The sequence below is a fragment of the Eurosta solidaginis genome, chromosome 1 (assembly GCF_040869045.1).
Source record: "Eurosta solidaginis isolate ZX-2024a chromosome 1, ASM4086904v1, whole genome shotgun sequence".
In the NCBI taxonomy this organism is placed as follows: Eukaryota; Metazoa; Arthropoda; class Insecta; order Diptera; family Tephritidae; genus Eurosta; species Eurosta solidaginis.
In genome coordinates this window covers 257,999,978-258,024,819 of record NC_090319.1, presented here as the reverse complement: position 1 = coordinate 258,024,819, position 24,842 = coordinate 257,999,978, and the positions used below count along the sequence as shown (strand labels likewise).

Genomic DNA, 24,842 nt, shown 5'->3' with positions numbered 1-24,842 from the left:
AGGCCTGCCAAAATACTGCCCTGAACCGCCACGGGTTGTCTCCTTATGTCCACAGAACACCATCTACATAATGAGGTGAGAATACTCCCAATAAGGGAAAGAAATGAAATGCTAACCAAACAGTTTCTGTTGAATACCTAGAAACCTGGGCATCCCAACAGACATCTGATTGATGAACCAACACCATCCAGGGGCTTAAGGAATCATCTCAGTAAGCATTATGAGGAAATGCGGCAACTGAGAACACAGCCGTATGAAGCCAAAAAACACAAGCAGGTCCTCAGTGAACTCCACAAACAGGCGTCGAACCTCTATGTCAGGAATTGCCCGGTGAATCCTGTACTCAAAGAACAATACCCCAAACTTGCAGAAGAGGAACGCACGCTCCCTAGGGGAACACGAGTCACTCTAGCTCAACTTCGATCTGGATACTGTAACAGGTTAAACTCTTACCTATCCAAAATCAACCCCGACATACAAAATGTGTGTCCTGCTTGCACTGTGTCCCCACATGACACCAACCATCTCTTTAATTGTAATGTGGAACCAACGCCTCTAACACCCCTTTCATTATGGTCCACCCCTGTTGAAACAGCCAGTTTCCTCGGACTCCCGTTAGAGGACATTGACGACAATTTGTGATTGGTCAGACCTATTGGATGGGATGAAGCACTGCTACAACAACAACAGAAGAAGAAAGAGGAATACGAATAAAAAGAAATATTTATAAGAATAAGATAAATATTGGCAGCAATACATTGCCATAAGGGCATAAATAGAAATAAAGAAAACAAAAAATAGAATATGAATGTGAATCGGAATAGACATTCGCTAAACATAAAACAAGTAAAGGTGTCTAAGTTCGGGTGGAACCGAACATTATATACTCAGCGTGACTTTAAATTGTACATTTCATTTCAGATACATTACTTTTCTACATAACACGTGGCACCACCCGTTTAAAAAAAAGTCTCCCCATTTCCTCTTACGATGAAACTTGATAAGTGAAATATCATTGATTCAAAACTATTTTTTGCTAAGATATAGCTTATTATTCTAGTCTACGACCCTTTTAAACTTGTTTTGTATCTAAGTTGCCGTAGTCTTTAACCGATCCCGTCTATTTTTACTAGAAATATTTTCTACTATAGGGAAAATTTGTGTACCCAATTTTATTACGATCCGTTAATTTTTCTTCGAGTTATGGCTCCCGAAATATAGAAAATTGCTTAGTCATAAAAGGGGCGGTGCTACGCCTATTTTTTATACTCAGCTGAACAGAGCTCACAGAGTATATTAACCCTAGGACTTATACCCAACTTTTACTACGACTTCTTATACCCGGGTACAGGTGTGGCCAGTAGCCTGTTTTACCCGTTTTTTCTCATTTTTTCTGAGAAACAAGTTATTTTTTTTAATGCAATGTTGTAGCTGACTGTCTTGCGAACATTTTAAGTAGTTATAAACATATATTTGTAGCCTGCTTCTAAGAATTGCGCGCATTCTAAGTTATTTCTAAGAAGTCAATAATTTCTATTGTTGTTAGAATTTTTAGAATACAACCTTTTTCGCGCACTCTTAATTATTTAGAAGAAGACATTATATTGTACCCTTGCTAGAATTTGCTGACAAACAACATTTGATATAATCCAACTACCTGGCAGGTAAGAAATGCTTCCAGAAACTTAAGGGTTGCAGCTATATAAACGGCAGTTTTGCGAGTTTATATTCATTGTAAAGCGTTCTTTTGAAGTGTGAAGTTGGATAGCAGAAGGAACATGGAATATTTGTCTTCGAATCAATATATGAGGTAAATACAAATAACTCAAATATAATTTCATAAATGGAATAAAAATTAATTATTTTTATATAGATTTCTGACACTGAAAAAGAGCAGTACATAAAAAACCTGCTTGACTAAATCTCAGATGATGAAATATTTTCCGACCCTGAAGGGGATAAAAGCGAACAAGTAGCAGTAGCAGATGGCGTGGTTGAATCGGATGTAGAAGACCCTTATTACACAATTGACAATGCCCAGGTAGATGAGGCTGATTACGAAGAATCTGACGATGAATCCGATGCTGCGGATGATTCTGAGGAGATTAATTTGCGTGCAGCTGAATTTGTAGCACGTGATAGTACCATATGGAGCTCACAGCCACGACTTGCACGCCAAACTAGGCAACAAAACATTTTGCGACAGCGAAGTGGGCCCGCAAGAACAACTACTATGATGTCAATAGTCAATACATATAAATGTTTTATGACTCCGGAAATGGTGAATATTATAGTACGCTACACCAACAAAAAAGCAGAAGCTACATATGCGGAATTAAACGCAAAACATCCAGAGGCGGAACCAAAAATATGGAAGAAGGTTACTTTGAGCGAAATGTATGCGTTCATTGGAGTGCTTATTATGATTGGCGCTAACCGCAGCAATGCCGAATGTGCGCGGACTTGTGGTCGGTGGAAAATTGTCCATTATATAGTGCGTCAATGGGCATTAACCGCTTTCAGGCCATACTGCGGTTTATGAGGTTTGACGATGGCAACACACGGGCACAACGTTTGGTAACTGACAAAGCTGCACCAATATCCGAGCTGTGGACCATGATGAACTACAACTTTGAGCAGTCATATAAGCCAAGTGAATATCTAACGGTAGACGAGCAGCTCTTTCCATATCGTGGCCGCACCCGTTTCACGCAATACATCCCATCGAAATCGGCAAAATATGGCATCAAAGTGTGGTGGGTATGTGATGCCAAAAACGCATATCCACTGCATGGACAAATATATACTGGCCAAGCACCTACGGGACGGGAAACTAACCAGGGTGAACGCGTGGTCAAGGATTTAGTAAGCCGCTTTCATGGAGCCGAAATATAACGATGGACAATTTTTTTACATCCCTAAATCTACTGGAAAGCTTGTCATCCATGAATTTGACGGCAGTTGGAACTCTGCGGAAAAATAAGCCCTACATACCAAAGGAGATGTTGGCACACAAAGATCGTGCAGAGAGGTCAAGTACATTCGGTTTTAGGCCCAACATATCCATTTGCTCCTATGTGCCGAAAAAAAACAAGGCAGTTATATTGCTATCATCAATGCATGACGATGATTACATTGGCGAAAGCGGCAAACCAGAAATGATCGAGTTTTATAACAAGACAAAAGGAGGAGTGGACGTGATGGACCAATTGCTTGGAGAATATACTTGCCAAAGGATGACAAAGCGTTGGCCGTTGTCCCTATTCTTCAATATAATTGATTTGACGGCATTGGCATCGTAAATCATATATTATGAGAATAATCCCAACATCAGATGCACCAACGCGAAGCGTAAGAGATTTCTTCGCCTGCTCGCCAAGGAACTGTCTATGCCCATAATTGAAGAGCGGTCGGTGAATCAGCAAGTGATGCGGAACTTCAACACAAAAATTGCAGTCGCGAGTTTCATAAGTACGGCCTTGCAAGGAAGTGCTGACAATAGGCCATCAACGTCTGCAGCTGCTGGTGCGAAACCAAAGAAACAGCAGGTTGGAAGCTGTTTTCTCTGCTACATCCATGACCAACACAGAAGACGAACGCGTAACATGTGCAGAATATGTCAGCGCCCAATATGCATACAGCATTCTTCAAATACATTTACATGTAATATTTGTGAAAATAATGAAGACAATTGAATAATTTAAATTTGTTTGCATATTTAGTTATAAGAAATAATCAATAAAATAATATTTTATAAAGAAAATAATAAATAAAATTTTTTTTCCTTCAAAAAATGAGAAAAAACGAGAAAAAAAGCTACTGGCCACACCTGTACCCGGGTATAAGAAGTCGTAGGTGTCAACTTTGAAAGCTTATATCTCATCAATGCATGGACCTAGACAAATAAGACACCAATCGACGTAGATTTACTTCGTTTTCCTAGATCAAAAATTTCAAGTCAATATCTTTAGCGATTTAGGAGCTACATCACTCCAATGTAGCTACTGGCCACACCTGTACTTGGGTATAAGTCCTAGGGTTAACTTTGTTCGCATAACGGTAATCCGTAACGGCATAAACTAATCGAGATAGATATAGACTTCTATATATCAAAATGATCTGGGTGAAAAAAGAAATTCATTTAGCCATGTCCGTCCGTCCGTCCGTCTGTAAACACGATAACTTGAGTAAATTTTGAGGTATCTTGATGAAATTTGGTATGTAGGTTCCTGGGCGCTCATCTCAGATCGCTATTTAAAATGAACGAAATCGGACTACAACAACGCCCACTTTTTCGATATAGAAAATTTCGAAAAACCGAAAAAGTGCGATAATTCATTACCAAAGACGGATAAAGCGATGAAACTTGCGTTGACCTTATGACGCAAAATAGAAAATTAGAAAAATGTTGGACAATGGGCGTGGCACCGCCCACTTTTAAAAGAAGGTAATTTAAAAGTTTTGCAAGCTGTACTTTGACAGTCGTTGAAGATATCATGATGAAATTTGGTAGGCACGTTACTCCTATTACCATATGTGTGCTAAATAAAACTTAGTGAAATCGGATGACGAGCACGCCCACTTTTAAAGAAAACTTTTTTTAAGTCAAATTTTAGCAAAAAATGTAATATCTTTACAGTATAAAAGTAAATTATGTCAACATTCGACTCCAGTAATGATATGGTGCAACAAAATACAAAGATAAAAGAAAATTTCAAAATGGGCGTAACTCCGCCCTTTTTCGTTTAATTCGTCTAGAATACTTTTAATGCCATAAGTCGAACAAAAATTTACCAATCCTTGTGAAATTTGGTAGAGACATAGATTCTGTGACGATAACTGTTAACTGTGAAAATGGGCGAAATCGGTTGAAGCCACGCCCAGTTTTTATACACAGTCGACCGTCTGTCCTTCCGCTCGGCCGTTAACACGATAACTTGCGCAAAAAACGATATATCTTAACTAAACTTAGCTCACGTACTTATCTGAAGTCACTTTATCTTGGTATAAAATATGGCCGAAATCCGACTATGACCACGCCCACTTTTCCGATATCGAAAATTACGAAAAATTAAAAAAATGCCATAATTCTGTACCAAATATGAAAAAAGAGATGAAACATGGTAATTGGATTGGTTTATTGACGCAAAATAAAACTTTAGAAAAAACTTTGTAAAATGGGTGTGACACCTACCATATTAAGTAGAAGAAAATGAAAAAGTTCTGCAGGGCGAAATCAAAAGCCCTTGGAATCTTGGCAGGAATACTGTTCGTGGTATGACATATATAAAAAAATTAGCGGTACCCGACAGAAGATGTTCTGGGTTACCCTGGTCCACATTTTGGTCGATATCTCGAAAACGCCTTCACATATACAACTAAGGGCTACTACCTTTTAAATCCTCATTAATACTTTTAATTTGATACCCATATCGTACAAACACATTCTAGAGTCACCCCTGGTCCACCCTTATTGTGATATCTCGAAAAGGCGTCCACCTATAGAACTAAGGCCCACTACGTTTTAAATAATCATTAACACCTTTCATTTGATACACATTCCAGGGTTACCCTGGGTTCATTTTGCTAAATGGTGATTTCCCCTTATTTTGTCTCCAAAGCTCTCAGCTGAGTATGTAATGTTTGGTTACACCCGAACTTAGTCTTCCTTACTTGTTAAAATTTGAAGTTTTTCCTATTTATTGTTATAAATCCACTTGGAAAATGAAATACCATTGATATAGAGCTCTTTTTTTTGCAAAGATATAGCTTATTTTATTCGTCCACGACCCTTTTATATATAAGTGGGCGCGGTCCTTAACCGATTTCGTTAATTTTTCTTCAAAGCATTCCTTATAGTAAAGGAAACCTCTCTGCCGAATTTTACGATAGGTTTAACGATTTTTGATTTATGATTAATAATATTTGTAAAATTGATTTCATCACAAGTGGGCGGTGTCTCAATGTCAGTCCACACGTCAAATTTCAACATTCTAGGTGCATTATTTACTAAATAATCAGGTTTTTGTGTTTTCCCAAATGTTATATATAAAAAGTGGGCGTGGTTATCATCCGATTTCGCTCATTTTCAATACCAATCTATTTGGGTCCAGAAAAGCTCGTGTACCAAATTTGGTGAAAATATCTCAAAATTTACTCAAGTTGTCGTGCTAACGGACAGACGGACGGACGGACGGACATGGCTCAATCAAATTTTCTTTCGACACTGATGATTTTGATATATAGAAGTCTATATCTATCTCGATTCCTTTATACCTGTACAACCAACCGTTATCCAATCAAAGTTAATATACTCTGTGTGCAAAGCACGCTGAGCATAACAAAACAGGTATAAGAAAAATTTACTTACGAATATGTTATACTTTTAGTGGGTTTCAAAAAGTACATTTTACGACCACCAGAATTCACTACAGATGTAACAATTGGCTTTTGGTCTTCCTCCAGCATTTTCTGCAAATAAAAAAATTTCATATATTTTAAGCACTATATACTTTGTTCATACCATTTCGTGATCCATAATACAAGCTTCCGATATGCGAAACCATAAACGCGGATTACTATGATATGCTTTTAGGGACACATAGAAGCATTTATAGGCTTCTTTGGGACGACGCAAGTGGAGCATTGCAACACCTAAATTATAAAGTATTTCACTAGTGCGTACAGTGCCCTTTTGATAAAGTGAAGCATTACGTAGATTGCCTGATATACATTTATCGAATGTTATAGCATCCTGAAAGAACTTTGCAGCAATGGCATAATGACGTACACGTAAATGAATGACGCCCATATTGTTGGCTATGCAAGTGTTCAACATGTTGCTATTCGAATGTGCAAAAAAAAAGTTTTGGTTAGAAGAAAAGACCGTTATGTAAATAGAGGATCCCGACATTGCAATAATATTTTTGTAAAACTTACTTATGATTATTTGATTCAATTTCGTTAACTTTTTTCAGCTGTTTGGCTGCCATTTGGAAATCCTTCATGATATAATATTGATGCGCTTTAAGTGCCGAATACTCCGCCGACTACAGCCATAAATTAAATAATATATAGAAATTTCAACAGCACGTACAATAGTCACTCACGCCGAAAGTCAAGTAGTTGTTAATGCAAATTTCGATGTGTTTTATGTCTCTCTTATGAAGTCATAGTAAGATCTAAGGCCAGTCAGACATAACTTATTTTCTGATTGACAATAGCAAATGGCTATTGGTTCGAAAATTTCATATTTAGATCTAGTACGTTCTGTTAGCAAGCACCAGTAAGGTACTAACTCGACCATCTCGGGGACGATTTAATATTACCATATTAAACCTTCTAGGCAACATGACATCAAAAAGCACTTTAGCAATATTGTTTTTATTATTTTGCGGCTTCAACACACCCTGGGACATTTATATACGTAAGAGGATTCTCCTTGGGTAAGTGAGGTTGACAATTGTAGGATGCTTGTCTTATTTAAGTTTAGTTGATTACTTTATTTTATTTCAACTTAACTGTTATACCACTTTGATTTTAATATGTACACATCGCTCATTTACTTCAATAGTGTCATAACCCAAAGAACGCAATTTTCCAGGAGAGCCATTCAAAGATTTTAACTGCCATATGTTGCGCATATAAAGGCTTATTTTCATTTTTATAACACGTGGTAAGTTTTTAACTGATCACAAAGATTTTTTTATACAACATAGATCATGATATTGGGTACGCTTATATGTTATTAACTCAAAAGTCATGTTTTTTGAGTTATGACACTATTGAAGTAAATGAGCGATATGCATTTCAATATTTTATCATCAATTTTAATTTTTCTGTTTCAAAAATTTTCATTATTCATGAATCGAGATCTGGATATACAACGTTCTTGTATAATTTTTTGGTGTTTTGTGTAAATTAAATAGAAAATTATAATTAATTTTTGTACTGCTGATCACCCACAATAATTCGGTTTTGGTCAGAAGATTTGTTGTTAAATTGTTCGCAAAAAAAGCAAGACCAAACAAAACCCTAAGCGTAACAAAACAACAACTACAACAAAAACAATAAATAAAAACATTAAAATAAATCTTCCAGAGCAATATTATTCGGAATTTTCATACAAAAAACATTTCCGGACGAGTAAGGACAGTCTTTTTATCGTAGAGAATGGAGCATTTTGAAGAGAAATAGCAAAAGAGTCGGGGTTTCACTCATCTTCCATATCGAAACAAAAACTATCAAAAGGTTACTTCAGGGTTGCACATTCAAACTCGGGCAATCTAACAAAATATGAATTTATGTAGCATTTTTATACAAAACAGCAAAAAGTTATACGGCTACGCATTTGCCATGACGTAGGCAAATACGCAACATCAAAATTCGTAGTTTATTTTTTCAATTTTGAATAGCAAATTAACAACTCTCAAAACAAAACAAAATATGCAAAGAAAAAATCAAAAATGAAAAAAGTTGTTCACGATCTGTAGCTTTCATTTGCTATAGCAATGTTTCCAATATCATATACACAAAATTCTGAACTTTATGAGTTTTATAAAAACTAAAATATTTTATTATTATATTATATAAGGTCACAACCAACTTTTGTAACCATGATCTTGGACTCATTTGAACTTATATTTGTCACTTTCCGGTCTTGTCCAAATTCTGGTGATGCCTTGGTGTACTTTCGGTGTGAGTGACGGTATACATTTTAGTTATTTGCACTCACGCCATCCTCAGTCACTACAATGGGTTTTCGGTTGAGAACATACGTCTGTAGAGCTAAAAATTTGTAAGCTTGTTGCACGTTTTCATGATTGGGTGAGTAAGGGGGTGATAATGCAGTAGACGTTGTTTCTTCGGTCGCCAACACATCTCGGCTCAAATTAAGTTTGCCCTTATGTTCAGGTGATTGTAACATTTCTAGAAACGCGGTCGCCTTACGTAGCTGGTTGGTTACGAGCAGCAATCGTAGCATAAATGTACTAACCAAACCTGCGATTTGTTGTTCCAGCTCATCAAGTTGGTTGACAAGAGCAATAAGCATATCCACAGCAGTTTGATACATGTGCCGATGATAGTAAATTACCGCTATATTGTATCGTGCAATTGGACTAACAGACAATTTCTGTACTGAACTAGAACTTGTGGCAAGTCCGGCCTGAAAAGAGAAGTCGGAATTTTATGATGAAAAATTTAATAAATTTTTATAATTAAATCGCACGTTTTATTGTATTTAACATATATGTAATACTTCTATATTGCTACTACAGGCTCCGAGCACTCACAAACATCACAGTGCCGATATATTGCTGTTTAAATGTTTTTGTTTTTGTATTCAATAATCGAATGTACCTAAATTTTGATTATTGCTTGTCGCACTTATGCTGCAACTATCACAAAAATCATGTAGGCTCTCTTTTTTTGATTTCGAATACAAAACTCATTGCGAGAATATTGTACTAGGAGTATTACATATATGGTTATTTTCACTAAATTTTTTTGTATCGCCACGAAATAAATTTGCAATAGTAAGGTAAGTTAACCATTAATGAAAAATTCAATGCAAAACTTAATAAAGTTCTTCCAAATAATATCCATTAAAAGCAGTATATTGATTGAATTTCCAATCAATTTCTGAATATTGAATGGTGTAGACAGCCAACTGTTGAACGCTTCAAAAATAAAGAAAGATTATTAAAGTTTCTCTTGAGGTCAAAGTATAGTTAGCATAGCGTTCCGACCAATCCAATAGCGGATTTAGGGAAATTCTTCATTATCCTGCACCTTCTGTTATCGTTCAAATCGCTGAACTGTCGAATTAATAACTCAAATATTCAGTATATCAAAATGTTCTTTACTGACAACACTATTTTGGTAGTAGTACTTCACAATTAAATTACTCGCGTACTTTTCTTATAGCGTGTTAAAATCAAACTCACTGATTATTCCTCAGCTTGCGTTGCCCTTATAGTGACAATTGCTTCGTTCGCCTATTACTGCTAGGGGATAGTGTAATGATTGGTTTAGAAAAAGAAAGTGTTGTTGATACGCTGATGAATAGCGTTACAAAGCAATTGTCTTTTATTTAAAATTGTCTTCCCTTTTATACAAATTTGTCTAGTCTACACATACATAATTACACTAACACTAATAAATTGCATTCTTAATATTTACATACTGAGTCAGCATATTCCCACATAGCATATGGAAGATTGATTAAAGTATAAATCACCACAATGAAACATTTTCAACTCCTTTTGACGACTAAAAACTATTTAATCAATTCTGCGATCAAAAGAAGACTCGAAATCGACTCCCTCTTATAGTGAAATATGATTTATTGAAAAAGCAACAACAAAATGTAAAGTGATCACAAATTGATCACATTGGGGATCGAAATATGATTGAGTAAACAATTTTTGTCTGCTTTACATTTTGTTGTTGCTTTTTCAATAAATAATTTTTCACTCATAAGAGGGAGTCAATTAAAGCAAAAGCTTTAAAACACACTTAAAAATTATTCCCACAAGACTCATAAATGATGGTAAATATGACTCGAAAAAGACTAATTACTGATTAGAAATATGGGTTAAAAGAGGCTCACCAAGTGTAGTCGCGCGTAGGGTACCATTTTCTCCCGACGAGGGAGTCTTTTCTGATCAGAAAATGAGCGCATATATGCTTATTTTGATCATGCTGGAGACTCGCAAAAGACTCTAATATGATTAATAATTTCAAAAAATGCTGGGTGGGTTAGTTCGATCTATTTTTACCAATTGTAACTGTGAATATTTTGGCAGGCGTATTGACGAGTTGTCATTGACACTTGGTCACGCTATTAGCGGGCTCGTCAATATGCCAGTGTATTGTAACTAGATACGGGTCTTGCCGTCGGCATTAGTGAGTGATGTTGAACTCCCGCTGTGTGGGGTAAATGAAATGTATTTGGGTCAACATTGTAATGTGCATACTATATTGGTGGTCTGCATAGACAGTATAAGGGTATTAGAATATGATGAATAATAGTGCAAACATATTGACATAAATTGGTATCGTGCATAGTACCACACCATCCAAGAAAAAGGAGTATACGAATTTTTCAGAGTCTTAATGGCCCACTTGAGTTTTGTTTGAATTAGAAAAGGATTTTAATTGTTTTTGGGTTATATTATAATTTATTGCATAGCAGTTACTTGATATGGGAAACAAAGAGTTTATTTACATTATTTTCTGTTTGCATTTGTTTGTAATATGCTGACTTTCGTATTTACTAAAATCTTTTTTGTATTTATTTTTTGTATGGTTGTATGTTTATGATTACGTATTAAGTGTTATTGACATTTAATAATTTGGGAAAAATTTAAACAACGTGACATCAGGACGGACAAGGCGACAGCTGTTTCGATTATACCTTGTAAATCTCTTCAAAGCCTTTTCTCCCGGGAGTGGGAGTCGAACTCGCACCCCTACGATAGTTGAAATGGTTGTAAACGCATTCAGCTACGTCATGCCTGTTGTGAAGTCTTTCCCAATTGCCTTCTTTTTGCATATTTTAATCTTTTACACATTGCATACTTCGTATGCCATTATGTGTTAAAGCTATGCTTGGTACGGCGGTTTTCAAAGAAACTTTGGTTTTGTTGCTGTTTTCGTTCTATTTATAGAACTACAACGAATTAACCAATTTTGTCTGTTTGTATGATTTTTAATAATCGGGGATTGCCCATATTGCTTTTTTTTTAAATGTATGAAAGCATTTATTTGAAGCAATTTTTTAATTTTATAATTTATTTAATAATTTGGGAAAAATTTAAACAACGTGACATCAGGACGGACAAGGCGACAGCTGTTTCGATTATACCTTGTAAATCTCTTCAAAGCCTTTTCTCCCGGGAGTGGGAGTCGAACTCGCACCCCTACGATAGTTGAAATGGTTGTAAACGCATTCAGCTACGTCATGCCTGTTGTGAAGTCTTTCCCAATTGCCTTCTTTTTGCATATTTTAATCTTTTACACATTGCATACTTCGTATGCAATTATGTGTTAAAGCTATGCTTGGTACGGCGGTTTTCAAAGAAACTTTGGTTTTGTTGCTGTTTTCGTTCTATTTATAGAACTACAACGAATTAACCAATTTTGTCTGTTTGTATGATTTTTAATAATCGGGGATTGCCCATATTGGTTTTTTTTTTTAAATGTATGAAAGCATTTATTTGAAGCAATTTTTTAATTTTATAATTTATTTAATAATTTGGGAAAAATTTAAACAACGTGACATCAGGACGGACAAGGCGACAGCTGTTTCGATTATACCTTGTAAATCTCTTCAAAGCCTTTTCTCCCGGGAGTGGGAGTCGAACTCGCACCCCTACGATAGTTGAAATGGTTGTAAACGCATTCAGCTACGTCATGCCTGTTGTGAAGTCTTTCCCAATTGCCTTCTTTTTGCATATTTTAATCTTTTACACATTGCATACTTCGTATGCAATTATGTGTTAAAGCTATGCTTGGTACGGCGGTTTTCAAAGAAACTTTGGTTTTGTTGCTGTTTTCGTTCTATTTATAGAACTACAACGAATTAACCAATTTTGTCTGTTTGTATGATTTTTAATAATCGGGGATTGCCCATATTGCTTTTTTTTTTAAATGTATGAAAGCATTTATTTGAAGCAATTTTTTAATTTTATAATTTATTTAATAATTTGGGAAAAATTTAAACAAAGTGACATCAGGACGGACAAGGCGACAGCTGTTTCGATTATACCTTGTAACTCTCTTCAAAGCCTTTTCTCCCGGGAGTGGGAGTCGAACTCGCACCCCTACGATAGTTGAAATGGTTGTAAACACATTCAGCTACGTTATGCCTGTTGTGAAGTCTTTCCCAATTGCCTTCTTTTTGCATATTTTAATCTTTTACACATTGCATACTTCGTATGCAATTATGTGTTAAAGCTATGCTTGGTACGGCGGTTTTCAAAGAAACTTTGGCTTTGTTGCTGTTTTCGTTCTATTTATAGAACTACAACGAATTAACCAATTTTGTCTGTTTGTATGATTTTTAATAATCGGGGATTGCCTATATTGCTTTTTTTTTTAAATGTATGAAAGCATTTATTTGAAGCAATTTTTTAGTTTTATAATTTATTTAATAATTTGGGAAAAATTTAAACAACGTGACATCAGGACGGACAAGGCGACAGCTGTTTCGATTATACCTTGTAAATCTCTTCAAAGCCTTTTCTCCCGGGAGTGGGAGTCGAACTCGCACCCCTACGATAGTTGAAATGGTTGTAAACGCATTCAGCTACGTCATGCCTGTTGTGAAGTCTTTCCCAATTGCCTTCTTTTTGCATATTTTAATCTTTTACACATTGCATACTTCGTATGCAATTATGTGTTAAATCTATGCTTGGTACGGCGGTTTTCAAAGAAACTTTGGTTTTGTTGCTGTTTTCGTTCTATTTATAGAACTACAACGAATTAACCAATTTTGTCTGTTTGTATGATTTTTAATAATCGGGGATTGCCCATATTGGTTTTTTTTTTAAATGTATGAAAGCATTTATTTGAAGCAATTTTTTAATTTTATAATTTATTTAATAATTTGGGAAAAATTTAAACAACGTGACATCAGGACGGACAAGGCGACAGCTGTTTCGATTATACCTTGTAAATCTCTTCAAAGCCTTTTCTCCCGGGAGTGGGAGTCGAACTCGCACCCCTACGATAGTTGAAATGGTTGTAAACGCATTCAGCTACGTCATGCCTGTTGTGAAGTCTTTCCCAATTGCCTTCTTTTTGCATATTTTAATCTTTTACACATTGCATACTTCGTATGCAATTATGTGTTAAAGCTATGCTTGGTACGGCGGTTTTCAAAGAAACTTTGGTTTTGTTGCTGTTTTCGTTCTATTTATAGAACTACAACGAATTAACCAATTTTGTCTGTTTGTATGATTTTTAATAATCGGGGATTGCCCATATTGCTTTTTTTTTTTAAATGTATGAAAGCATTTATTTGAAGCAATTTTTTAATTTTATAATTTATTTAATAATTTGGGAAAAATTTAAACAACGTGACATCAGGACGGACAAGGCGACAGCTGTTTCGATTATACCTTGTAAATCTCTTCAAAGCCTTTTCTCCCGGGAGTGGGAGTCGAACTCGCACCCCTACGATAGTTGAAATGGTTGTAAACGCATTCAGCTACGTCATGCCTGTTGTGAAGTCTTTGCCAATTGCCTTCTTTTTGCATATTTTAATCTTTTACACATTGCATACTTCGTATGCAATTATGTGTTAAAGCTATGCTTGGTACGGCGGTTTTCAAAGAAACTTTGGTTTTGTTGCTGTTTTCGTTCTATTTATAGAACTACAACGAATTAACCAATTTTGTCTGTTTGTATGATTTTTAATAATCGGGGATTGCCCATGTTGCTTTTTTTTTTTTAAATGTATGAAAGCATTTATTTGAAGCAATTTTTTAATTTTATAATTTATTTAATAATTTGGGAAAAATTTAAACAACGTGACATCAGGACGGACAAGGCGACAGCTGTTTCGATTATACCTTGTAAATCTCTTCAAAGCCTTTTCTCCCGGGAGTGGGAGTCGAACTCGCACCCCTACGATAGTTGAAATGGTTGTAAACGCATTCAGCTACGTCATGCCTGTTGTGAAGTCTTTCCCGATTGCCTTCTTTTTGCATATTTTAATCTTTTACACATTGCATACTTCGTATGCAATTATGTGTTAAAGCTATGCTTGGTACGGCGGTTTTCAAAGAAACTTTGGTTTTGTTGCTGTTTTCGTTCTATTTATAGAACTACAACGAATTAACCAATTTTGTCTGTTTGTATGATTTTTAATAATCGGGGATTGCCCATATTGCTTTTTTTTTAAATGTATGAAAGCATTTATTTGAAGCAATTTTTTAATTTTATAATTTATTTAATAATTTGGGAAAAATTTAAACAACGTGACATCAGGACGGAAAAGGCGACAGCTGTTTCGATTATACCTTGTAAATCTCTTCAAAGCCTTTTCTCCCGGGAGTGGGAGTCGAACTCGCACCCCTACGATAGTTGAAATGGTTGTAAACGCATTCAGCTACGTCATGCCTGTTGTGAAGTCTTTCCCAATTCCCTTCTTTTTGCATATTTTAATCTTTTACACATTGCATACTTCGTACGCAATTATGTGTTAAAGCTATGCTTGGTACGGCGGTTTTCAAAGAAACTTTGGTTTTGTTGCTGTTTTCGTTCTATTTATAGAACTACAACGAATTAACCAATTTTGTCTGTTTGTATGATTTTTAATAATCGGGGATTGCCCATATTGCTTTTTTTTAAATGTATGAAAGCATTTATTTGAAGCAATTTTTTAATTTTATAATTTATTTAATAATTTGGGAAAAATTTAAACAACGTGACATCAGGACGGACAAGGCGACAGCTGTTTCGATTATACCTTGTAAATCTCTTCAAAGCCTTTTCTCCCGGGAGCGGGAGTCGAACTCGCACCCCTACGATAGTTGAAATGGTTGTAAACGCATTCAGCTACGTCATGCCTGTTGTGAAGTCTTTCCCAATTGCCTTCTTTTTGCATATTTTAATCTTTTACACATTGCATACTTCGTATGCAATTATGTGTTAAAGCTATGCTTGGTACGGCGGTTTTCAAAGAAACTTTGGTTTTGTTGCTGTTTTCGTTCTATTTATAGAACTACAACGAATTAACCAATTTTGTCTGTTTGTATGATTTTTAATAATCGGGGATTGCCCATATTGCTTTTTTTTTTAAATGTATGAAAGCATTTATTTGAAGCAATTTTTTAATTTTATAATTTATTTAATAATTTGGGAAAAATTTAAACAACGTGACATCAGGACGGACAAGGCGACAGCTGTTTCGATTATACCTTGTAACTCTCTTCAAAGCCTTTTCTCCCGGGAGTGGGAGTCGAACTCGCACCCCTACGATAGTTGAAATGGTTGTAAACGCATTCAGCTACGTCATGCCTGTTGTGAAGTCTTTCCCAATTGCCTTCTTTTTGCATATTTTAATCTTTTACACATTGCATACTTCGTATGCAATTATGTGTTAAAGCTATGCTTGGTACGGCGGTTTTCAAAGAAACTTTGGTTTTGTTGCTGTTTTCGTTCTATTTATAGAACTACAACGAATTAACCAATTTTGTCTGTTTGTATGATTTTTAATAATCGGGGATTGCCCATATTTTTTTTTTTTTAAATGTATGAAAGCATTTATTTGAAGCAATTTTTTAATTTTATAATTTATTTAATAATTTGGGAAAAATTTAAACAACGTGACATCAGGACGGACAAATAAATGCTTTCATACATTTAAAAAAAAAAAAGCAATATGGGCAATCCCCGATTATTAAAAATCATTATTGGCATTTGTTTTTACATATCAGAATTTTAAGTGTGTCGACCCACTTAAAATCTGTTTATGTTTAAAAATTTATTATGAAGTAACGGTAACTTGATGCCAACATGAATTTGTATTATTTTTTTTTTACATTTTCTTTCTTACTTATCTATTGTGCTGATTTTTGTTTGATTAGTAAACTGGAATGCTTTGTGAAGAAAAAGGTATTTTTTTTTGTGAATTAAGTGACTTACCATCAGATGTTTTATATTGGTTTAAGCCTATTTTTATGGACTATTATTTCCTTATTTTTATTGTTCCTATCACTATTTTCTACTCTATGTGGTATCAGGGTGAAATTGTTATTTTTATCAATATTCTTTACTTTATACTGTCCCTTATATTTATTATCTAACTTATGGCCCGGGTCATTTCTAACTAATACTAGGTCACCTATACTTATTTCCTTACTGTAGCTACTTCTATCATAGTTGGTTTTTTGTTTTTCTTTAGTGTCTTGGACTAATTTCCTAGCTCGTTGTTGGGCTATTTGTAATCTGTATTTTATTTCATTATCATAGGCCTCGTGATTATACACTGGGTTTATTTTATTTTCATCTAGAAATTCGTAGGCCGGGGGGTTTTTCGCGAATATAAGCTCGTAAGGACCCGTGTACGGTCGATGGCGTCGTATTGCAACAGTACGCGAAATACCTGAGGTATTCATCCCAATCATCTTTGTCACTGGATATATATGAACGTACATATTCATTAAACGTTCTGTGACTACGCTCTACAGTGCCCAAAGTTTGATGATGGTATGGTGTTCAGACTTTATGCTCAATTTTTAGCAGTTTGCATAGTTCTTCGAATAAGCTATTTTTGTATTCGGTTCCCATGTCTGTTACGATTGTTTTAATGAAACCATAAGTCAGAATGAAGTGCTCGAATACAGCTTTAGCAACTGTTATCGCATGTTTACTCGGGACTGGGATTGCTACAAGTATTTGGTGAGATCGCATATAATGGCAACTGCGTATTCGTTTACATTTATCGATTTCGGTAATGGTCCGACCGTATCGGTCTGTACTATATCAAAGGCCTTTGGAGGTGTCTCCGTTATTGCCATTGGTTCTTTTATATGTTTATTGACCTTATTCTTTTGCAGTGGATGCAGTTATTTAAGTATTTCTTTATGTCACCTCGCATATTTTTCCAGCTATAGTTTTGCTTGATTTTCTGTATCATGCGATTTATTCCTGGGTGGCCACCATTAATAGGATTGTCATGATATTTCTGCAGAATTTCTTTAATTTTCCCGGGATTTGCCACATATCTAACCTCTGGGGTTAGTGCTATTGTTAATTTTTTGAGAACCTTGGTACTTTCTTCTATAAATTTGCCTACTGCAGTGTAATTACTTTTAAACAATTTGTCCCCTAAGGACAACTGTATTTGTACAAGTCCTAAATTGGCGGCTTCTTTTTCAAGCCTGATAAAGAATTGTCCTAAGTGAATTTTATCATCAACAATTAGGTTGCTTGTATTTATAGTGCTACAAATTTTCTTTCCCTTTTTGAAATATAATTTCGGGGGATTGAAAACGAGCCTGACATGTTTTTTTTATTCAAATTTATTTAGCGCTTCATATATTTTGGGTTCTCTTGTGTGACTTTCTTCAATTTTAACATTATTTTTAATACTTTTAGTTGTTGATCTAGTTGTGAATTTTATTATTTTGCATGCTTACACTGACATTTCTTTTAAGTTTGTTATGTTTATGCGAGACAATGCGTCCGCTATGTGGTTTTCTTTTCCGGCAATGTACTCCACTTCAAAATCATATTCCTCTAAATGGAGTCCTACTCGTGTTAATTTTGATGAAGGGTTATTCATCGAGAAAAGATGTGTTAACTCTTTCCGGGGCACTGAAAGAAATCGCTAAAAATTAAACACAAAGATTATTTTATTTCATTTATTTAAGACATTTAGTGAAGAAAATGTAAAAAAAAAAAATTTTATCCTTGCAGGATTTTGCACAAGGATGTGGTAGGATTTTTATACCATCGCGCATAGAATGCGAGGATTACTTATGAAACTCATTGAAGCAAGTTTTTGTTTTGCTGAGGCAAATTGGCACATTACAAGTGGAGCACATCCACTGAGTCTTCTTTGGTGGCTTGTCGTGCTGCAGTACGCACATCTACGTAAGGTTGATCTGGCTGGTTGGTGGGATGACGAGGATCGTAGGCTTGGATCTACATAGGGTTTGTTTTTCTTTATGCGGACTCTAGCTTGCTTTTTATTTTTGGTTCCAAGAGTAGGTGGTGATGCTGAAATGCATAGTATTGAAATCAAATCAAGTTTAAAGTCCTTAAGGGGTAAGTGGTACCCTAGACTTTTAGAAATAATAAAAGAATTCACCACTGCAACATCAAGAAAGTGAAAAAATATTCGGTGCCACCACTTGCGGCTTTTTCTATTCAGCTCGTAGTACTTCTTTAGCTGATCTAACTTGTCAACATTATTCATGTGCATGTTATAGTCGTGTATTATTTCAGGCCTTTCGATTTCTTTGAGAGAACCATCGCTTTGGCGTTGTACCTTTACAAATTTACTAGGATCATGAAATTTAGATAAAGCTGTAACCTCTCTTTTGTCAATCCACTTCATAAAGAGTATACCGGAATCACTAATTTGCCAATCATATTCCCCCCTTTTTAACTGCTTACCGGGTTTAATATCGATAGGAAGAAATTTTCGATTGGTTCGCGCTGTTCCGCAGCCATATATCAACTGCTTTTTCAGTTCAAGAATCAATTAAGTTTTTTAGCCATTGTCACTCAAGTACGTATATAATGCGCGGTGGTATACTTTTTATACCAGCAACTTTAAACACTTTCCACGCTAACACTTTTGTTTATTTTTATTCCACTGGCTGAGTAATTAATTCAAAACACTTTTCTTAAATTGCAGGAAACCGATGCTGCACGTGCTTTTATTTACAAAATATGATAAATTCTGAGTAACACTTCAATACTTCACTATTTTACTTTTATTTTTGTACATAAAAAACATATATATGTATCTCTTTCACACACTTGTTATATTTTTTTTTTTTTACATATAAACTTAAATTTGCCTGTATAAGTGGTAAAAGAAGTATACCAATGCGCATAAAATGCAGGAAAAATATTTGAATAAGTGGTATAAATTTCATACCACCGCCCCGGAAAGAGTTAAAGGGCGATGTTCCGTTTTAATAAAAAATTTTTTGCCAATGGATTGCGGCTAGTTCCTTTTCAATTGCGGCTTTATTGTTTTCACCTTTTGTGAATGACCTAGAAGCGTAAGCAATTGGTAACTGTTTGCCACCGTGTTCTTGACTCAGGACTGCTCAGCAAGCATACCCACTAGCGTCTGTTGTTATGCAGAATTATTTATTGAAGTCTGGGTATTGCAAAAGTTTTGGACTAATTAATGCTTCCTTTTGGTAGAAAAAGGCTTTGACATTCTTCCGTCCACTCAAAGGAGACTTTCTTTTTTCAAAGCCTAGTTAGTTTTCTTAAGTATTCTGCGAAGTTCGGTACAAATGTTCTGTAGTAATTGCAGAATGTTACGAACCGTTTAGCTTCATCAGCTGTTTTTGGTGTTGGGTAGTTTTGAACTGTTTCAAATTTGCTTGGGTCGGGTAGTATTCCCTTGCTTGTAGATTTATGGCCTAAATAGGTTACTTCTTGGTTGAAAAATAGACATTTATCTGGATGTAATTTTAGGTTGTACTTTCTACATGTGGAGAACACGTCTCGTAAGTGTGTGTGTAAGTGTGTCGTAAGTGTGTTTTTTAACATGTGTTAAGTCATCCATATAAAGGAACGCTTGAGAAGGTTTGAGACCTGAAAATGCTAGTGTCATCATTCTTTGGAATTAATTCGGTGCTACTTTCAATCCATAAGGTAGTCTTTTATATCTGTATGTGCCATTTTCAGCTGTGAATGAGGTTAATCCCTGGAATCTGGGTGTAATTCTATTTGATGAAAAGTTGGTCTAAAATATCATCAATTCTTTGAAGTGGGAATTTATCCGCTGTTCATTTTTTGTTTACTTTTCTGTAGTCAACTACCAATCTCCATCTATAATGTCATCTTCGATCAACTTATTAACCTGTGTGCTTATTTCCCCTTTTTGTGTCTCGGGCAATCTATAGTTTTTTATGTAAACTGGTGTGTCATCTTTCATGTGTATTGTTTGTTTGTAAAAATTATTAGAGGAAATTGGTTCTCTCTCTAGTGCAAATATGTCTAAGAACTCTGTGCATAATGATGTTAATTGAGAATTGACAAATTTTTGGTTAATCTTTTTAATTTTTCTGTGTCCTTACTCTGTTTATTGTGTGTGTTTGTTTCAATTAGTGTGTAGTTATCTAAATTTTCAGTATTAATTTTGTAATTTTGAATGGTTGCGTTTTTATTTGTTGTGTTAATAATTCTGACGAAAGTTTGATCTTTATTTGTGATTGTGTTTGCTAAATTGTTTGTGGAAAATCATATGGTTTATCTTCTGTTTTGCCATAATCTAGAATGCAATTATATTTTTTAATAAAGTCTAAACCTATGATTTCATCGCATGGTATTGGGAAGTCGTCTTCTACGACGTGAAATTTATGATAAATTAGAAGGTCATCACCTTTTAAGTCCGCTTTGACTGTGCCTATTGTGCTGGTGATACCTTGACCTATGCCCTTTAAATCTATTATTTGTGTTGTATTTATTTGATTCTTGTTTATGATTGAAATATCTGCTCCCGTGTCTACTAGGAGATTTGAAACTGAGTTATTTAGAGTCGTTTTAGTGGATATGTAGCTATTTAAGTGTAGGTTTAATACACATATTTTCTGCTTATTGCTCTTGAAGTGGACTCTGCTGGTTTTCCTGGTGCGTACAATTGCGTACGTTACGTGTCTGGCTATAATTCCTATTTCCATTTTGGGTTGCAACCCTTTGGTTATTATTATTCGGTTTTGTGGTATTGTTATTGTTATACCTTGGTTGTGGTCTGAATCTTCTGCCTCAATAACTTCCGTAGTTGTTATTTCGATAACCTCCACGGAAATTACTTCGAAATTGATTTTGTTGCCGTATATTTAAAATGGTGTTCCGTGCAGCTGTTTGTGAACTTTGAAATTGCATCGTTCATCGTTGTGAAAGTTCCTGCTTGCATGATCATTTTCACTTGCTCGTTGGAGCAGTTCTTACACATCGCTTTGACTGCTGCTTGGGTCGCATATCTGGTTGTCAAGTCTGGGTTTAAGCCATCCGAGATATACTCCCTCCGCAGTGTATTGGTTTGCTGTTTACTGCGTTGTTGGATATTCAGGAGTTTTGCTGTCAAAACCTCCACTTATTCGCCTTTTATTGCATTTCACAATTTTAATTTTATTTGTGCAATTGTAGTTTCGTTGCTAATAAAATTTCTTGCCGTGCCTTTTAGCTTGGCCTTTATCATGGTTATAGCTAAGGTTTCATGATTATCCTTGATTTGGTCGAAGATATCAAGGGCGTCTAAGAAACTATGCAAATTTTCAGGCTTGCCATCAAACTCTGGTAGCACTGATGAGGCGGTTTGGTGAATTCTATTATGGTTTGTGTCATTGTGATATTAATGAGTGGGAGATCCAGTGGTTTATTTTCTTCCACTGAGGAAGTGTGACTGAATGCTGGTGATGGGGTGCGGTTTCGGGAAAGTTCGGTTAGAACTGAGCTAAAATCAAACTGGAGTTTTTCCTCTACTGTAGTTGGTATAGTGATTTCTATGTTGTATCTGGCTAAAGAGGATACTAATTTTGTCACGTACGTGGTAAAAGAATTGGTAAGCTTCTGTTTGGTGTTCTTTAGTGAGTATATTATTTACTGTTTTGATCACTTGTTCTATATTATTTAGGGCTTCTACGATCGTGTTTAAATGTTTTACTATGGTTTCTGGTTTTATCGTGGTGTTTTTATACTCAGTTGAGCAGAGCTCACAGAGTATATTAACTTTGATTGGATAACGGTTGGTTGTACAGGTATAAAGTATAGACTTCCATATATCAAAATCATCAGTATCGAAAAAAAATTTGATTGAGCCATGTCCGTCTGTCCGTCCTTCCGTCCGTTAACACGATAACTTGAGTAAATTTTGAGGTATCTTGATGAAATTTGGTAAGTAGGTTCCTGAGCACTCATCTCAGATCGCTATTTAAAATGAACGATATCGCACTATATCCACGCCCACTTTTTCGATATCGAAAATTTCGAAAAATCGAAAATGTGCGATAATTCATTACCAAATACGGATAAAGCGATGAAACTTGGTAGGTGAATTGAAATTACGACGCAGAATAGCAAATTGGTAAACTTTTGGACAATGGGCGTGGCACCGCCCACTTTTAAAAGAAGGTAATTTAGAAGTTTTGCAAGCTGTAATTTGGCAGTCGTTGAAGATATCGTGATGAAATTTGGCAGGAACTTTACTCTTATTACTATATGTATGCTTAATAAAAATTAGCAAAATCGGAGAACACGACCACGCCCACTTTAAAAAAATTTTTTTTTTAAGTCAAATTTTAAAAGAAAAGTTAATATCTTTACACTATATAAGTAAATTATGTCAACATTCGACTCTAGTAATGATATGGTGCAACAAAATACAAAAATAAAAGAAAATTTCAAAATGGGCGTGGCTCCGCCCTTTTTCATTTAATTTGTCTAGGATACTTTTAATGCCATAAGTCGAACAAAAATTTACCAATCCTTGTGAAATTTGGTAGAGGCTTAGATTCTAGGACGATAAATGTTTTCAGAGAAAAAGGGCGAAATCGGTTGAAGCCACGCCCAGTTTTTATACACAGTCGACCATCTGTCCTTCCGCCCGGCCGTTAACACGATAACTTGAGCAAAAATCGATATATCTTTACTAAACTCAGTTCACGTACTTATCTGAACTCACTTTGTATTGGTGTAAAAAACGGCCGAAATCCGACTATGACCACGCCCACTTTTTCGATATCGAAAATTACGAAAAATGCCATAATTATATACCAAATACGAAAAAAGGGATGAAACATGGTAATTGCATTGGTCTATTGACGCAAAATATAACTTTAGAAAAAAACTTTGTAAAATGGGTGTGACACCTACCATATTAAGTAGAAGAAAATGAAAAAGTTCTACAGAGCGAAATCAAAAGCCCTTGGAATCTTGGCAGGAATACTTTTCGTGGTATTACATATATAAATAAATTAGCGGTACCCGACAGATGATGTTCTGGGCCACCCTGGTCCACATTTTGGTCGATATCTCGAAAACTCCTTCACATATACAACTACCACCACTCCCATTTAAAACCCTCATTAATACCTTTAACTTGATACCCATATCGTACAAACAAATTCTAGAGTCACCCCTGGTCCACCTTTATGGCGATATCTCGAAAAGGCGTCCACCCATAGAACTAAGGCCCACTCCCTTTTAAAATACTCATTAACACCTTTCATTTGATATCCATATCGTACAAACAAATTCTAGAGTCACCCCTGGTCCACCTTTATGGTGATATCTCGAAAAGGCCTCCACCTATAGAACTAAGGCCACTCCCTTTTAAAATCCTCATTAACACCTTTCATTTGATACCCATATCGTACAAACAAATTCCAGAGTCACCCCTGGTCCACCTTTATGGCGATATCTCGAAAAGGCGTCACCTATAGAACTAAGGCCCACGCCATTTTAAAATACTCATTAACACCTTTCATTTGACACCCATATTGTACAAACAAATTCTAGCTGCTCCACCTTTATGGCGATATCTCGAAAAGGCGTCCACCTATAGAACTAAGGTACACGCCCTTTTAAAATACTCATTAAAATCTTTCGTTTGATACCCATATTGGTCGATATCTCGAAAACGCCTTCACATATACAACTACCACCACTCCCTTTTAAAACCATCATTAATACCTCTAATTTGATACCCATATCGTACAAACACATTATAGAGTCGCCCCTGGTCCACCTTTATGGCGATATCTCGAAAAGGTGTCCACCTATAGAACTAAGGCCCACTCCCTTTTAAAATATTCATTATCACCTTTCGTTTGATACCCATATCGTACAAACAAATTCTAGAGTCACCCCTGGTCCACCTTTATGGCGATATCTCGAAAAGGCGTCCACCGATAGAACTAAGGTCCACTCCCTTTTAAAATACTCATTAACACCTTTAGTTTGATACCCATATTGTACAAATGCATTCTAGAGTCACCCCTGGTCCACGTTTATGGCGATATCTCGAAAAGGCGTCCACCTATAGAACTAAGGCCCACTCCCTTTTAAAATACTCATTAACACCTTTCATTTGATACCCATATCGCACAAACAAATTCTAGAGTTACCCCTGGTCT

The 24,842-nt window shown here is 35.5% G+C and overlaps 1 protein-coding gene across 3 annotated transcripts in view; it reads right to left on the bottom strand.

Annotated features, from left to right (window-relative positions):
* The window catches only part of Not10 (CCR4-NOT transcription complex subunit 10), a 65,477-nt gene that overhangs the window by 22,216 nt on the left and 18,419 nt on the right, over positions 1–24,842 (bottom strand). For 2 of the 3 annotated variants that reach the window (XM_067760487.1, XM_067760486.1), the window contains exons 3-6: positions 8,735–9,166; positions 6,940–7,049; positions 6,524–6,842; positions 6,371–6,471 (exon numbers count right to left, since the gene is read on the bottom strand). In XM_067760487.1, coding sequence (XP_067616588.1) covers positions 6,371–6,471; positions 6,524–6,842; positions 6,940–7,049; positions 8,735–9,166 — 962 coding nt within the window. Of the gene's footprint in view, positions 1–6,370; positions 6,472–6,523; positions 6,843–6,939; positions 7,050–8,734; positions 9,167–9,947; positions 10,072–24,842 lie in introns of those variants that run through there. The other variant, XM_067760489.1, reaches the window with a different exon arrangement.